Consider the following 15,673-nt stretch of genomic DNA (forward strand, 5'->3'; position numbering starts at 1 on the left):
ATCAACAAACTGGACGTGTGTGTGTGTGTGTGTGTGTGTGTGTGTGTGTGTGTGTGTGTGTGTGTGTGTGTGTGTGTTTGTGGCCTGGTCTTTAACCCCTTGACTACTGCAGACATTTCTGCTTGTCAGTGAAGGGCTGTCATCTCTCTGAGATAGAAGAGAACTAACAAGTATGATGTAAGTCACCTTTTTTTTCTTTTTTTTTAATGTTCCTTTTCTTACTTTTTATCCGCGAAAGCAACAACACCATCGAAAAGTATAGGTAAGTAGTAGTCACTGCAATTCAGTCCCAGGCCACACTGATTTAATTTCAATAAGGTTCAGCAATCAAGGTGTTAAATATATTTCCATTGGGGGGGGGGGGGGCGAGGGGGGAGGGCGGAGGGGGAGGGAGAGAGGGAGCAACCAATCACATGCCATATGGAACAACCCTTTTGTTGCCGTGGGTTCTTTTACGTGCGCTAAGTGCATGCCGCTGCACACGGGACCTCGGTTTATCGTGGGGGAGAACATATCGGCGGCTGAGCCGTGATTCGAACCAGCGCGCTCAGATTCTCTCGCTTCCTAGGTGGACGGGTTACCTCTAGGCCATCACTCCACTTCGAACTAAGAGCGTCTAGTCATTCGGATGAAACGATAAACAGAAAACTTGTGTGTAGCACGCACTTGGCGCACTGGGGCAAAAAAATGTCCTCTGACAAAAGAAACCCACTCCGATACGTACATAAATATATGCATGCACTCAAGGTCTGATTAATGCGTTGGGTTATGGTGCGATGGCTTAGACGTAACGCGTCCGCCTAGGAAGCGAGGAAATCAGAGAGCACTGGTTCGAATCCCGGCACAGTCGCCAGTATTTTCTCCCCCTCCGCTAGACCTTGAGTGGGGGGTCTGGACGCTATAGTCATTTGGATGAGACGATAAATCGAGGTCCCGTGTGCGACATGTACTTATCGCACGTAAAAGAAGCCACGGCAGCAAAAGGGTTGTCCCTGGCGAATTTCTGTCAAAAAATCCACTTCGATAGGAAAAACAATTAAAGAAGAAATTTGAAGGAAGAAATCTATCAAAAAATAAAAATAGTTTGTTAGTTTTTTTGTTGTTGTTGTTGTTTGGGTTTTTTTGTTTTTGTTTTTGTTTTTTGTTTTTGGGGGGTGGGTTGTTTGTTTGTTTGCTTTTTTTAATGTGGCGTACTTAGTGTAGCGACGCGCTCTCCTTGGGGAGAGCAGCCCGAATTTCACACAGAGAAATATGCTGTGACAAAGAAGAGTAAAGCAATACAATACAATACAATACAATACAATACAATACAATGTTGCTGTCAGGAATTTGCCTTGCAGATGTGGTATAGCGTATATTTGTTCGAACACAATGACGCCTTCTTGAGAAACTGAAACCAACATGTGAGAGTACGCTACCATTGGGATAACACTTTTACAATCAGCTCCACTTAAACTTTAAATCGGTATTTTGAACATTTCTCGACCGTTATAACTCTGGCCTGCTCCAAAAAGGAAACCGTACACACAAAGGAACAAATCTTAACCAAGACGACCTCTCAACATAACTCAACTAAATCGACAGCCACTTATTTGTCAACGAGTCGGGAATATATCAATGGAGTGGTGTGTGTCCATCGAGATCGATGATGACCATCGTTATCATCCAGCTGGGGGATTGGGGGAGGGTGGTGGTGGTGTGGGGGATGCTCATGAATCTATCTGTGAGTGCGCAGATGGCTGAATAGTCCAATCTGCGCACGAAATGTTCGCTGACAGTTGGGGCAGACAAAGACCGGCATATCATTGTCAGGGATCAATGGAGTATAGTGAACACAAACCTTGCAACATCACATATTACCATCACACCGACCACCAAAAACTTGGCATCAACGTTTCATTGAGACCCACCAACGCTTAAGTTAAGTGCTAAGAGGAACTGTATTACAATACATCTTCTGTGCTCCATGATCACCTTCACAGCACACCTTGTGTGTGACGTGATACCTTTACAACACATCTTGTGTGTGTTGGATCACCTTTACGTGTGACATGATCACCTTTACAACACATCTTGTGTATAACATGATCACCTTTACAACACACCTTGTGTGTAACATGATCACCTTTACAACACACCTTGTGTGTAACATGATCACCTTTACAACACACCTTGTGTGTAACATGATCACCTTTACAACACACCTTGTGTGTAACATGATCACCTTTACAACACACCTTGTGTGTAACATGATCACCTTTACAACACACCTTGTGTGTAACACGATCACCTTTACAACACACCTTGTGTGTGACATGATCACCTTTACAACACACCTTGTGTGTAACATGATCACCTTTACAACACACCTTGTGTGTAACATGATCACCTTTACAGCACACATTGTGTGTGACATGATCACCTTTACAACACACCTTGTGTGTAACATGATCACCTTTACAACACACATTGTGTGTGACATGATCACCTTTACGGCACACATTGTGTTTGACATGATATCCTTTACAGCACACCTTGTATGCAACATTACCTTTGCAACACATCTTGTGTGTGACATGATCACCTTTACAACACACCTTGTGTGTAACTGCCATGATCACATTTACGGCACACCTTGTGTGTAACATGATCACCTTTACAGCATACATTATGTTTGACATGATCACCTTTACAGCACACCTTGTGTATGACATGATCACCTTTACAATACAACTTGTGTGTGACATGATTACCTTTACAACACACCTTGTGTGTAACATGATCACCTTTAAAACACACCGTGACCTTGTGTGTGACATGATCACCTTTGCAACACACCTTGTATGTAACATGATCACTTTTACAGCACACCCTGAGTGTAGCTTGATCACCTTTACAACACACCTGTATATATCGCTAAAGACATATTCTCAATGATCCTTTAATCCGAGGAACTTTTCATCGTCTTTTGTTTATTCATTTATTAATTATCTTTGTTATTCATTTGTTTATTTATCTATTTAGTTATTACCATCAGATCATATTGTATCTATTTATTTATCTATTTACTTTCTGTTTGCTTGTTTCTTTTTTTCTTTGTTTATCATTAATTAATTGATTCGTATTCTACGCGCACAAAATCTGAAGAGAACCTTTCCATGATTTCTGTCGGGAAGTAGAGTGTGGCGTTTATTTCAAGGGAGCTAAATAGCAAGAACAAGTCACAGGGGAAGCACGGTAGTCTCCCCTGAACTGTCTGTATGTTCATTTTCTTTTTGAAAGTGTGTGTGTGTGTGTGTGTGTGTGTGTGTGTGTGTGTGTGAGAGAGAGAGAGAGAGAGAGAGAGAGAGAGAGAGAGCTTTTTGTGCATGTCGGGATGTGGTGTGTAGGACTGGGGAGGTAATCAGTGTTGAGGTGTATCAAGTTTGCAGTCATTCCGGACTGAGAAGAACGGGGACGGAAGGGAGAGCATACGAGGGTGCACTGACTAGATTACGCGCGCCTTGTTCAGCGTTGAGACTGCAGGGGAACCGTGCTATGAGGACTCGGCTGATAACCATGATGGTGCTTATCATTTATCAGTGTTAGTCATTGATTCTACTGTCGTCAATCAACACAGGCTGCAAACGAGGATGAAAGGAAAAAGAAGAGAAAAAAAAAGACATAATTATAGTAGCCACAATTGGTTTTCTTTCTTTCTTTCTTTCTTTCTTTCTTTCTTTTTTTTATGGAATTAATTTCATTTATTAACTTTTTTTAATCGATTTATTTATCTATTCACACACACAGGAACAACCCTTTTGTTGCCGTGGGTTCTTTTACGTGCGCTAAGTGCATGCTGCACACGGACCTCGGTTTATCGTCTCATCCGAATGACTAGCGTCCACATCACCACTCAAGGTCTAGTGGAGGGGGGCTGGGGGGGGGGGGGAATATTGGCGGCTGAGCCGTGATTCGAACCATCGCCGGCTCAGATTCTCTCGCTTCCTATGCGGACGCGTTACCTCTAGGCCATCACTCCACATTTCCAATGACATAACGCAATAAATGGATAGATAAATAAATAAATAAACAAACAAACAAACAAATAAGTAAATAAATAAATAAATCAATATATAATAGAAAAAAAATAAAAATTAAAAAAAGATTAACTCACTCAGTACGGCCAGTCATCTCTTCTCCTCTACACAGACCCCTTGGATGTCCAGTGGGTGTCTGAATGACCCAACCTTTAGCTTCCGTCGTCAGAACTGTGGTATACTGTGTCAACATTCACCTCTTCAGTATAAGAGCGTTCCGCTTGCATTATTTTGATGATGGTAATTGGGATGAAACGCTGTTAACGTCGTCTCTTTCGCAGTTCGTATGGAGAGAGTTAAAACGATCCTCAAAAGAACCGTTCAAAGAGGAGTACAGAGGAGAGGGCAGAGAAAACGACGGACGGACAACACTGCAGGAAGAACGGAAAAATCGTTTCCAGAGACGCAGGCTTTCGATTTACAACTGACAGACTTGGGGGGTTCGCGTGAACAGTTAAATCTCCGTCATTCTGATTCCCTCGCATCTTTTAAATCTCGTCTCAAAACTCACCTTTTCCCTCAGCAGTAAGTTCATATTGTGGCAGGTCCACTTCCTTTGCGTTAGCTGTGCTTGACTATGTATGTATACATATGTATGTGTACATAACTACATGCATGTATATGAATGTGTATTGTGTGCGCGTTCGTTTATGTAAGTTTGTGCCTGCCTATGTGTGCGTATGTGTTAGGGTAGCTTTTAGATACACATGTATTGTTAAAATATATGTACGCAGTGTGTGTGTGTGTGTGTGTGTGTGTGTGTGTGTGTGTGTGTGTGTGTGTGTGCGTGTGTGTAGTCATATTTTGGTGTGTGTGTATGTAACATAGATGCAATGTTTTATGTTAACAAAGCGTTTTTGTGAAGCACCCAGAGCAGATTTCTGGATAGTGTGCTATATAAGTATCCATTGTTATTATTATTATTATTATTATTACGGTTCTACAATGAAGAAGACAAGAAAGAACACATCAAACAATGCGTGAATAGCCATAGAAATGCTAACAAAGCAAATAAACGTCCCACAACAAACTTCTACTTCACACAGAGAGAGAGAGAGAGAGACAGAGAGGGACAAGGGTTATTTTGTTTGTTTTATTTTCAAGGATAGCAGATAAGCCGCGGCGTGCCTTTTAACATACACACTGCTATGATTCGGTTCAGTGCTCGTGTTTGGAGAGGAAGACGGTAATAAGAAAGATTGTAGTTGCTATGGCAACGGCGCTGTGCATCATCAGTAGGATTTCTTGGAACACGCTCACCTGGAAAAAAAAAGAAAAAGAAAAAAAAAGTGCAGACATCATGTGATAATAATCATTATTATCATTATTATTGTTGTTGCTGTTGCTGTTATTATCATTATCATTATTATTATTATCATCGTCATCATCATCATCATTATTATTATTATTTTGTTGTTGTTGTTGTTTGGTTATTGTTAATATCATTATTGGTAGTAGTAGTAGTAGTAGTAGTAGTGTTATGATGATGATGATTATTATTGTTGTTACTATCATATTATCATTATATTATTATCATTATATGATGATGATGGTTGTTGTTGCTGTTGTTGTTATCATCGTCATCATCGTTGTTGTTGTTGTTGTTGTTGTTGTTGTTGTTGTTGTTATCATTGTTATCAGTATTATCATTATTATTGTTGTTGTTGCCGTCGTCATCATCATCATTATTATTATTATTATTATGATAATTTTATTATCAGTATTATCCTTAACAATGATAAGCAAAAGAAGAAGAAGAAGGAGTTTTGATCATGGTGACCTCGACGACAACAACCAGACCAAAAGGCAGTAAGAACAGTGATTCTCGTGGTTTTGGGGGATTTTTTCTGGGGGGGAGGGGGATAGTGGGGGGCAGGGTGGTGGGTTCAGATCCATACCTTAACATCTTCTTCTCCAGAAAGCAGAAAAGTGAGTGAGTGAGTGAGTGAGTGAGTGAGTGTGAGTGTGTGTGTGTGTGTGTGTGTGCGCGCGCGCGCCCACACACACACACACACACACACACACACACAGATCCATACCTTAACAGGCCGCTGTCTGTTGTCGTCAACAGTGTCCTGCTTGTCTTGAACGGCGTAAGATCGGGAAGAGTGGCGCTTGTTTTCATCTACCAAACAGAACACATAGATGATGAATTATTATCATTATAAGGACATTTAAACGATGATGAGAAACCGAAGAAAATATGGTCTAAAACAAAACCATACCGCTAGATATATCACTGCTGAAGCAGAACGATGAGCAGCTGAATTACAGTATCACCCCCTCTCTAAAAAGCAAAAAAATAAAGTGGAAGTGTTAGTTGTTTGCTTATTTCACTTTATTTGCCTTTCTTTTTCTTTTTTTTCCTTCTGATATCAACCCCCTCACCACCACCACCCCATTCCCCCCACCCACCCACCCACCCAAAAAAACTACGACACACAGGTACATTTATTGACAATGAAATTAACTTTAGTTGTTTTTGTTGTTGTTGTTTTATGTGGGGTTTTTTCATGTTCAAATTATCTTGTGGCATCATATCACACGTTCACACACACACACACACACACACACACTCACACTCACTCACTTTTCTGCTTTCTGGAGAAGACGATGCAAAAGAAGATGGTTTCCATGGTGACGTGCCAGACAACAAAACCTCCCAGAGCGAAGAGCATCGACATGGGAGCTAACACCTTCTTCAACAGCATTCCGAAGACAATTGTCACCACTGAAAACGGGATGCATTGAAGTTTACAGAGTCTGTTGCTAGTGTCACCGGCTATGTACATGAATACTCCCCCCCCCCCCCCCCCCCCGCGTCCCCCCCCCCCTACCCCCGCATCCCCCGTCCCCCCCCCCACCCCCCCCGGACCACCCCCCCTCCTTATTTTTTTTTCTTTTCTCTTTTTAGCTTCCCTATGGTCCTTTTTTGTTTCTTCATTTTTTTTTCGGGTTTTTGTTGTTGTTGTTGTTGTTGTTTTGTTTTGGGGTTGTTTGTTTTGTTGTGTTTTTGTTGTTGTTGTTTTTTTTTTTTTTGTTTGTTTGTTTGTTGTTGTTTTTTTGTTTTGTTTTTTGTTTGTTTTGGTTTTTTGACTCATTTATGTAAACAAAGTGAGTGTATGTTTTAACCTGGTGTTAGGATCTGTGTGTGTGTGTCCGTGATAAACTTTAACATTGACATTTTCTCTGGAAATACTTTGTCTGCCAATACCAAATTTGGCTTAAACATAGCATAAAAAAATATCTTCACAGTCATACCAATAACAGGTTGTAAGTCTCCTGAATTAAGTAGTATTTCCGAATCATTATCGGTTTATTTCGTTGATACACGTTCCGAAATCCGAAAATTCTAAAAACCACTTCCCACTGAGTTAGGCCAACCAGAAAGCAGGTTGTGTTCGAAGACAACGACATCGTTTTTCTTGTTCACAATTAAAAGGAAAGAAATACAAATTCTGGACATAACCCATACAGTCATGCTAACTACACCATCGACGTGTTTACTGCATATGAATATTCTAAAGTTGACACTGAATTAACTGGAATAAACATAAAAGAAAAACTGAATCCAGCGATTCTTTCAGCACATTGTAGACTGGTTCGTCAGTGCAGATCTAGAGTTCTACCATGTGTTGCGGTGGGCTTGTAGCGATGGCAACGTCTCATTTACCGCCGAAATAAAAGAATAATCGAGATATTACTAAAACACACAAAAGACATGACTTAAACAGCGTTATTTCGTCCACTACAATCACATCTATTTGTCTCACGAAGAAGAAAACGTCAATTTTGGTTTAATTACTAAATTCAGTCAAATGACGTCAGATGCGCTGCAGCAGTGGGCATTAGCCTGCTTGCTTCGGAACTGAACATGCATGGTTCGATCCCGCTGGCATGCTTGTGTGTGTGTGTGTGTGTTGTTTTTATCATTTTTTTTTCTTCCAAGTTTCTTTCATATGTATTTTTCTAATACAGAGCACGTTTCAACGAAAAAATTTTTTAATATCTTCTCTGTGTTTTTTATTTTTTGTTTTTTTTCTCCTCATGATTCCTTGACTGGATAAAGCGCGAAGCACAAGTGAGTCTTTTCTATTTATTTCATTTCCTGCTGTATCTTCAGTGATTTGAATCAAGCAAGTTTTCACTAATACTTATTTCCTTCTCTTTCAGGTGGACATGAGTGCTTTTGCGCGCGTGGATGAGTACTTTGTGTGTTGTGTGTGTGTGTGTGTGTGTGTGTGTGCGTGCGTGCGTGCGTGCATGCACGCGCACGCGCGTGTGTGTGTATGTGTGTGTGTGTGTGTCAAACAAATATACCAGGAACATGTGTAGCCAATGAGCACAATATTTGTCAAGTCTTCGCCAGACAGCAAGATTAGAAAATTGGTCGAAGATGCACCCTACCCAAGGAAATCGTGTAGAAGAAACAGATATCCACACAAAAATGTGAGCGTTGTGTGCACAGTGAGACAAACTGACAGCAGGGAATTATAGTGGAGTGATGGCCTAGAGGTAACGCGTCCGCCTAGGAAGCGAGAGAATCTGAGCGCGCTGGTTCGAATCACGGCACAGCCCCCGAAATTCCCCCCCCCCCCCCCCCCCCCCACTAGACCTTGAGTGGTGGTCTGGACGCTAGTCATTCGGATGAGACGATAAACCGAGGTCCCGTGTGCAGCATGCACTTAGCGCACGTAAAAGAACCCACGGCAACAAAAGGGTTGTTCCTGGCAAAATTATGTAGAAAAATCCACTTCAATAGGAAAAACAAATATAAAAAAAAAAATGCACACAGGAAAAAATACAACAACAAAAAATGGGTGGCGCTGTAGTATGGCGACGCGCTCTCCCTGGGGAGAGCAGCCCGAATTTCACACAGAGAAATCTGTTGTGATAAAAAGAAATACAAATACAAATACAAATCATTCAGTATTGACAGGAGCCCACTTCTAAATGGCCGCGCTGCAAACTCTTTACCACCAATGATGTGAGCGCCGGTGCCGATGCAACGATGCACCCAGTTGAAAACTGGTCTCCGCAGAGATGACGGCGTTGGTCGAAACAGGGCGATGATTGGCTGAAAAATACCACGTGGTGTTTATCATAACCGGCGTCAGAGCTGGTGGTTATACAGTATGTGTAACGAATACGAATAAAACTTCTGTTCATAGACATCAAATATGTCAGCATTTTTTTTTCCAGACGATGACATTCGTCGAAACAGTGCGACGATTTGGCTAAAAACATACCACGTGGCGTTTATTATAGCTGGTTTCATATAGCTGGAAGGTAGGCAGAATGTATAATCAATGTGAGTAAAACTTCGGATCTAAGGTACCAAACCTCGTGTGGTGCAAAACGTACGAGGTAAAATCTCTCATCATCAATTCTGTCGTCATAATCAATTCTGTAGTAGTAGTAGAAGAATAGAATAGAATATGTCTTTATTACCAAGTGTACCGGGGTCACAAGGAATATTGGGGAGATAGTACATAACAGGATACGAACATAAATCGAAAATCATACACAAACACAGATACAGTAGAAATAAGATCCATACAAGTGCATATCAATATAAATAGTAGTAGTAGTAGTAGTAGCAGTAGTACTTTTACCTTCTGTACCGGCATTTTTAAAAGAATTTCTAATAACTTGGAGTAGTGGTTCTTATTGTTTGTGATGAAATTAAAAACATATTATCTCTTTTATGGCATCCAAGAATATGATATTTTTATGACGCAAAATGCCACTAAAGAATTCATAATAACAAAATGACAATTTCATCATAGTGTCTCTTATTCGGAAATAGCGCTTCTTAGTTTTTCTTTAAGATACATGTTATAATTTCTTTTACTGGAAATAGCGCGTCTTAGTGGGTTTTTTTTTTTTTTTTAATACATGTTATAATTTCGCTTACAGTGTTCTAAAGCAAGGTATCAAGTTTTTGTCACTTTCATATCATATTCAGTCTTATCACTTTTAAATTAAATGTTGCAATGTTCATATATTTGTTAGACTCGACTTCGGGCTGAGAGAGTGATTGGTGTGAATGACGAGTCTTTGAATGCACATGTAATTTTCAATCGGATAAATAAAAAATATGTTGAATTGTATTGTGTTGCATTGTATTGTATTATTTTGTATAGTAGTAGCAGTAATAGTAGTAGTAGTACCTTAACAGCTAAAATCGAAAAGAGAATACAGTCCACTGAGATGAGATGCTTTCGAAGACTCCTGGGCATCTCCTACAAAGATCATATCACGAACGAAGAAGTTCGAAACAGAATCAGGCAAGTCATTGGGCCCTACGAAGACCTGTTGACCTTGGTCAAGAGACGCAAGCTCAAATGGTATGGCCATGTCACGAGATCATCAGGGCTTGCCAAGACATTCCTGCAGGGCACAGTGCAAGGAGGGAGAAGGAGAGGCAGACAGAGGAAGAGATGGGAGGACAACATCCCAGAATGGACGGGCTTGAGGTTGAGCGATACAGTCAGGAGGTCAGAAAACCGAGAGGATTGGAGGATGCTGGTTGCCAGATCACCTGTGGCGCCCCAACGGTCCACAAGACTACGGGATAGGGAAAGGGGGAGTAGTAGTAGTAGTAGTAGTAGTAAAAAAGCAATCCAGTGATGCAATAGTGTTGTTTTCATTTGCAGTTTTCTTTCCGTTGTATTAACTGTTATCACACTCACATATCACACTCACGTTCAAAATAGCGAGAGCCGTCACAATCAGACCCAAAATAGGATGCATCAGTGAGAACATATCTGTGCGACTGGTAATCTGAAAGCAACAAATTGAAACACGTACTATTAATTTCTACTCAACCACAAAAGATCTGGGGTTCTTCTAAGTTATTATTATGATGTCAGTGCCATTATCTTCATCATCCGTGTCGCCGTAGTCTTCGTGGTAGTCATCATCATCATCATCGTCATCATCATCACTCATGCACAACAATTAATTTTGGAAAAGCCACGAACTACAACTCTTCTTGTTCCCTCTCGTAACGAAAGGAGGAAGAGTAGCCGTGCGTCAAGTGGCATTCTGCATAGCAACTATAAAAATCATTCCCTCCCCCCCTCCACCACCGCCCCCTCCCCCCCCTACCGCCACCCCCCCTCTCCCCCCTTCCCCCTTCCTTTTCACTTATTTTTGACTCACTTATGTAAACAAAGTGAGTGTATGTTTTAACCCGGTGTTCGGTTGTCTGTGTGTGTGTGTGTGTCTGTGTGTGTGTGTGTGTCTGTGTGTCCGTGGTAAACTTCAACATTGACATTTTCTCTGCAAATACTTTGTCAGTTGACACCAAATTAGGCATAAAAATAGGAAACATTCAGTTCTTTCCAGTCATCTTGTTTAAAACAATATTGCACCTCTGGGATGGGCACAAAAAATAAAAAATGAAGCCTAATTATATGCAAACTGCACTTACTGTTATATTTATATTTTTTGTATTCTCTAAACTTGGCACTTTGATCTGATATTCTGAACCAACAACAAGAGCAGCCATTATTATCATTTTTTGTTCAAACAGGAACTTCTTTTGCTAAGCATGGAAGTTTTATTTATTTTGCAAACGTTTTGGTTCAGATAGTAAAAAGGGGAAATTACTCTGTAATTAATGCTAGGGGACTTAATTCGCTTTAAACTGATCTTTCTCATCTTAAACATTACATTTTGAAATTATACTCAATACATAAAAAGCTTGGATTTTTGTGTATCACAAGTGAGTCTTGAAGGCCTTGCCTCTCTTGTTTTTCTTATTCTTTTTTCATGACGGTGGTGGGGCGCTTTTTGAATGATTTATTTCAAATGAATTTCTGAATCCGTTAGTTTACAATGATAAGAAACTCAAGGAAGAGCTGGACAGTACAAGGTCTTCAGGGAAGAAGCCCCCCTCAGTCAAGTGTTTCGGCCCTTAACAATGTGCTACCTTTAGCGTGTAACAGTACGTAGTCTCAGAAAATAAAAGAGTGTGGGGGGCGGGGGAGGGGAGAGAGGGAGAGACAGAGAAAAACAGAGAGACAAAGACAGAGAGAGACAGAGATACAGAGACAAACACAGACAGACAAACAGGGGGGCAGACAGATAGAAAGACAGATAGGCAGACAGACAGACAGACAGACAGGCGCTCTCTACCACACCAACCTCTCTGTAACCCCCGACCTCCACAAATATGATGACCACTCCAGAGACAGTGAGCAGGACACACAGCGCCATCAGGACTCTGTGGACCTGAAACAGTCACTGACTGGGTCAAGAAATGGAATGAGGAAATAAATACATATACATATACATACATATATATATATATATATATATATATATATATATATATATATATGTATGTGTGTGTGTGTGTGTGTGTGTGTGTGTGTGTGTGTGTGTGTGTGTGTGTGTGTGTGTGTGTGTAAACAGATATATTTAAATAAAATTCCGAATGAGAATAAATAAACGAATTAATAAATGAATCACACACACACACACACACACACACACACACACACACACACACACACACATATATATATATATATATATATATATATATATATATATTCTCACCTGAAACCAAACGTCTTTACCCCGTAGTTGCGTACCCTGAAGGAGCCCTTTGTAGTGACGTGCGATGATGACGCCGATTGACGTCACCGTCAACCAGGCAATCATCATCAGGCATCCTGCATCAGAAATGACGTCATGTCGGTAAGCTGACTACGCAGTGCACCAGGTTCTGAATGCATTTCCGGTTGTTGTTGTTGTTGCTGTTGCAATGCTCTCTTTGCCTTACATGTTTACAGATTACATAATACTTTATTATCTCAACAAGAGAAGCTGATTTGTGGTGTAAAACACATAAACAATACACGGAAATCACAGTCATTCAACGTGTATATATAAAAGACATAAAATGTTTAGATTGCAACCCATGCGTATAATAAATAATCACAGTAGATAACAACAACACAACAGAAACCTTTAAAAGAGTAAATCATACAAACATCAACACAGCCTTACATGTGCAACACAAAATCAGTTAAAGGATATGAATAAAATAGGCATGAAATAGCATACTAAAAGTAGACATAAGACACAAAAAGATTACAATACAGAATCATAAATAATCGCCCCTTTAGTGATTCCATAGGCCTGCCACAATAATGCATTATCATTCCGAGGAAAAAAAAAAAAAATATATATATATATATAAAAGAATAATTAAAAAAAAATTTAAAGATTTTTTAAAATACCGGAATCGTAGGCGAATAAACTAAATCGAGACAAGTCACTCGTAAGTAAATAAACTGAACAGAGACATATTCGTAAATAAAGCTACACGAACGGGTTTTTTTTTTTTTCTTTCTTTCTTTCTTTGTGTGTGTGTGTGTGTGTTTTGGGTGTGTTTTTTTTGTTATTTTGGTGTTGGTAATGTTACTTGTTTTGTTTTTTCGTTTGTTGTTGTTGTTATTGTTGTTGTTGTTGTTTTAATTCAATTCTCTGTGGGTTCATAGTGTCTCCAGAGATATTTCAAGCGAAAATGCCCAACTTGGTAAATTTGATCAATCATATTCATCAGCGCTTTCTTCCATGCAAAAGCGGTATTTAGCCACCCCCCATCCCTCCCCCCCCCCCCCCCCCCCACTCCCCCCACACACACACACACACCCACTACCACTACAATGATACTAAGAGGGACAATAAAAGTAACAATTATCATAGTAACAGTAACAAAACGTCGATACCGACTTCGGAGAGGAGAATTTATTGACGGAGCAATAGCACTTTACGTTTGGTGGACTGCAATTTCTTACGATTGTCTGAAGACTGAGGAGATTTTCTAAGCAGTGTAGTATGCATTGGAATTTATCACACACACACACACACACACACACACACACACACACACACACACACACACACACACACACACATTCGTAGTAGTAGTAGCAGTAGCAGCAGTAGTAGTGGTTGTGGTATCGATGTATTTGGTTGTGGGGGTTTGTTGTTGTTGTTTGTGTGTGTGTGTGTGTGTGTGTGTGTGTGTGTTTTGTTTGTTTGTTGTTGTTGTTGTTTTTATATCTTTATTATTATCGTCATCATTATCATTATTGTTAGTATCATCATCACACATCATCATGACACAGTGGCCTACTGACCATGAGCATGGATGAGGGCATCGCTCAGTTTCTGGGTTTCAAAGCTGCCCACCGCACGCAGACTGACCTTGTGGGACGACACCGACCTGTATGTGTGTTGCTGCTTTCTGTCCGTGCCTGGACAACGAAACGGAGTCAGCCAATAATGATGTGGTGCAGAATACAAAATACTTCATCATTAACTCATTGCTCCCTGTGTCCGCTTCCAAATTTGCCTCATGAAAACGGTTTTCACATTCCTACATAGGCATAATCCGTAAGGAAATGGAACTAACTTATACAGTATTTCTGTGTGTCCACACATAACGACTGAGGTAAAACATTATATTTTCTCACTGTGCATTACGAAAGCAGAATTCAGGAAGCCCCCATCTACAAGACCGAGCCTAGCCAGCAACCTGGGAAAATCTGGCTTCCAAACCAAAGTCCTTGCCATAGAGATTGGTGCAAGAGGGATTGTGGGCGCATCTGCCCACAGCCTCATGAAACAGCTGTCGATTTCTGGCAGAGAGAGGACATGGGCTCTCAAGGCAATGGCAGAAGCAGCAGAAAAGAGTTCCAGCTGGATCTGGTCGAGGAGGAATGAAAGTAAACTTCATAAGGATGAAATTTTCCCTACTCAAACTAGGCGTATGATGGCTCAGTGGTTAAAACGTCTGCCAGAAAAGGTTACTCAGTCCTGAAGTGGCGACCACCCTGGAGGCGCGGGTTCGAACCTGCTGAGGACCAGGAAAACAGAAAAAAGGAAAGGCGGCAATACAAGGGCATCCAGGAGTCATGACCTGGGTGCGGCCCGGCCCCCTTAGAGTGTAAGGAGTTCAGGGCCGAAACACTTGACTGAGGGGGTCTTCTTCTCTGAAGACCTTGTACTGTCCAGCTCTCCCGGGAGTTTCTTATCACTTTTCTTCGGTGCTTCTCCCCCCCCCCCCTCACCCGTCCCAACGCCCCCCCTCCCCCCAATCAGTATGGTATGGAAGCCTACCGAGGCTGTCAAGTTCCCAGGGTTGAATGGATTAAGAGAAAATCTGAGGTAGTGATTTTTGGTGTAAAAAATACACAAACAGTTCAATACAAATCGACATGAGACATGAAATGCTTGGATGTCCACCTGGAGTAAACCACACACGCAATTGTCAATGCCATAAACATGAAATGATCACAGTAGAAATCTAAAAAGTACAACTGGAAAGGTAAGACAGAAAATATCACATATGCAATCATCACAGCACTGCACATGCAATAACCGCAGTTAATGGATTGGCATAAAATATAATATTATGATTAAACATAGACAAATAATAACAATTTGCTATTTAACATCGTGTTAAATTGAGAGGTCATATCACGCACACATACACTCTGGTACACATTTGACTGAGTCACACAGAGGGGAGACATGGGGAATAAAAGTGTGATCGACATTCTTAAATC

At 40.8% G+C, this 15,673-nt stretch overlaps 1 protein-coding gene across 1 annotated transcript in view; it reads right to left on the reverse strand.

Annotated features, from left to right (window-relative positions):
- Positions 1-5,237: 5,237 nt before the first annotated feature.
- Positions 5,238-15,673, reverse strand: part of LOC143295128 (putative ferric-chelate reductase 1) — a 32,440-nt gene continuing 22,004 nt past the window's right edge. Inside the window, exons 6-13 of the mRNA XM_076606692.1 lie at positions 14,243-14,359; positions 12,651-12,766; positions 12,234-12,320; positions 10,788-10,865; positions 9,027-9,156; positions 6,670-6,810; positions 6,119-6,204; positions 5,238-5,339 (exon numbers count right to left, since the gene is read on the reverse strand). Of these exons, the coding sequence (XP_076462807.1) occupies positions 5,238-5,339; positions 6,119-6,204; positions 6,670-6,810; positions 9,027-9,156; positions 10,788-10,865; positions 12,234-12,320; positions 12,651-12,766; positions 14,243-14,359 (857 nt within the window). The remainder of the gene's footprint in view (positions 5,340-6,118; positions 6,205-6,669; positions 6,811-9,026; positions 9,157-10,787; positions 10,866-12,233; positions 12,321-12,650; positions 12,767-14,242; positions 14,360-15,673) is intronic.

Source organism: Babylonia areolata, chromosome 20 (assembly GCF_041734735.1).
Source record: "Babylonia areolata isolate BAREFJ2019XMU chromosome 20, ASM4173473v1, whole genome shotgun sequence".
Classification (NCBI taxonomy): domain Eukaryota; kingdom Metazoa; phylum Mollusca; class Gastropoda; order Neogastropoda; family Buccinidae; genus Babylonia; species Babylonia areolata.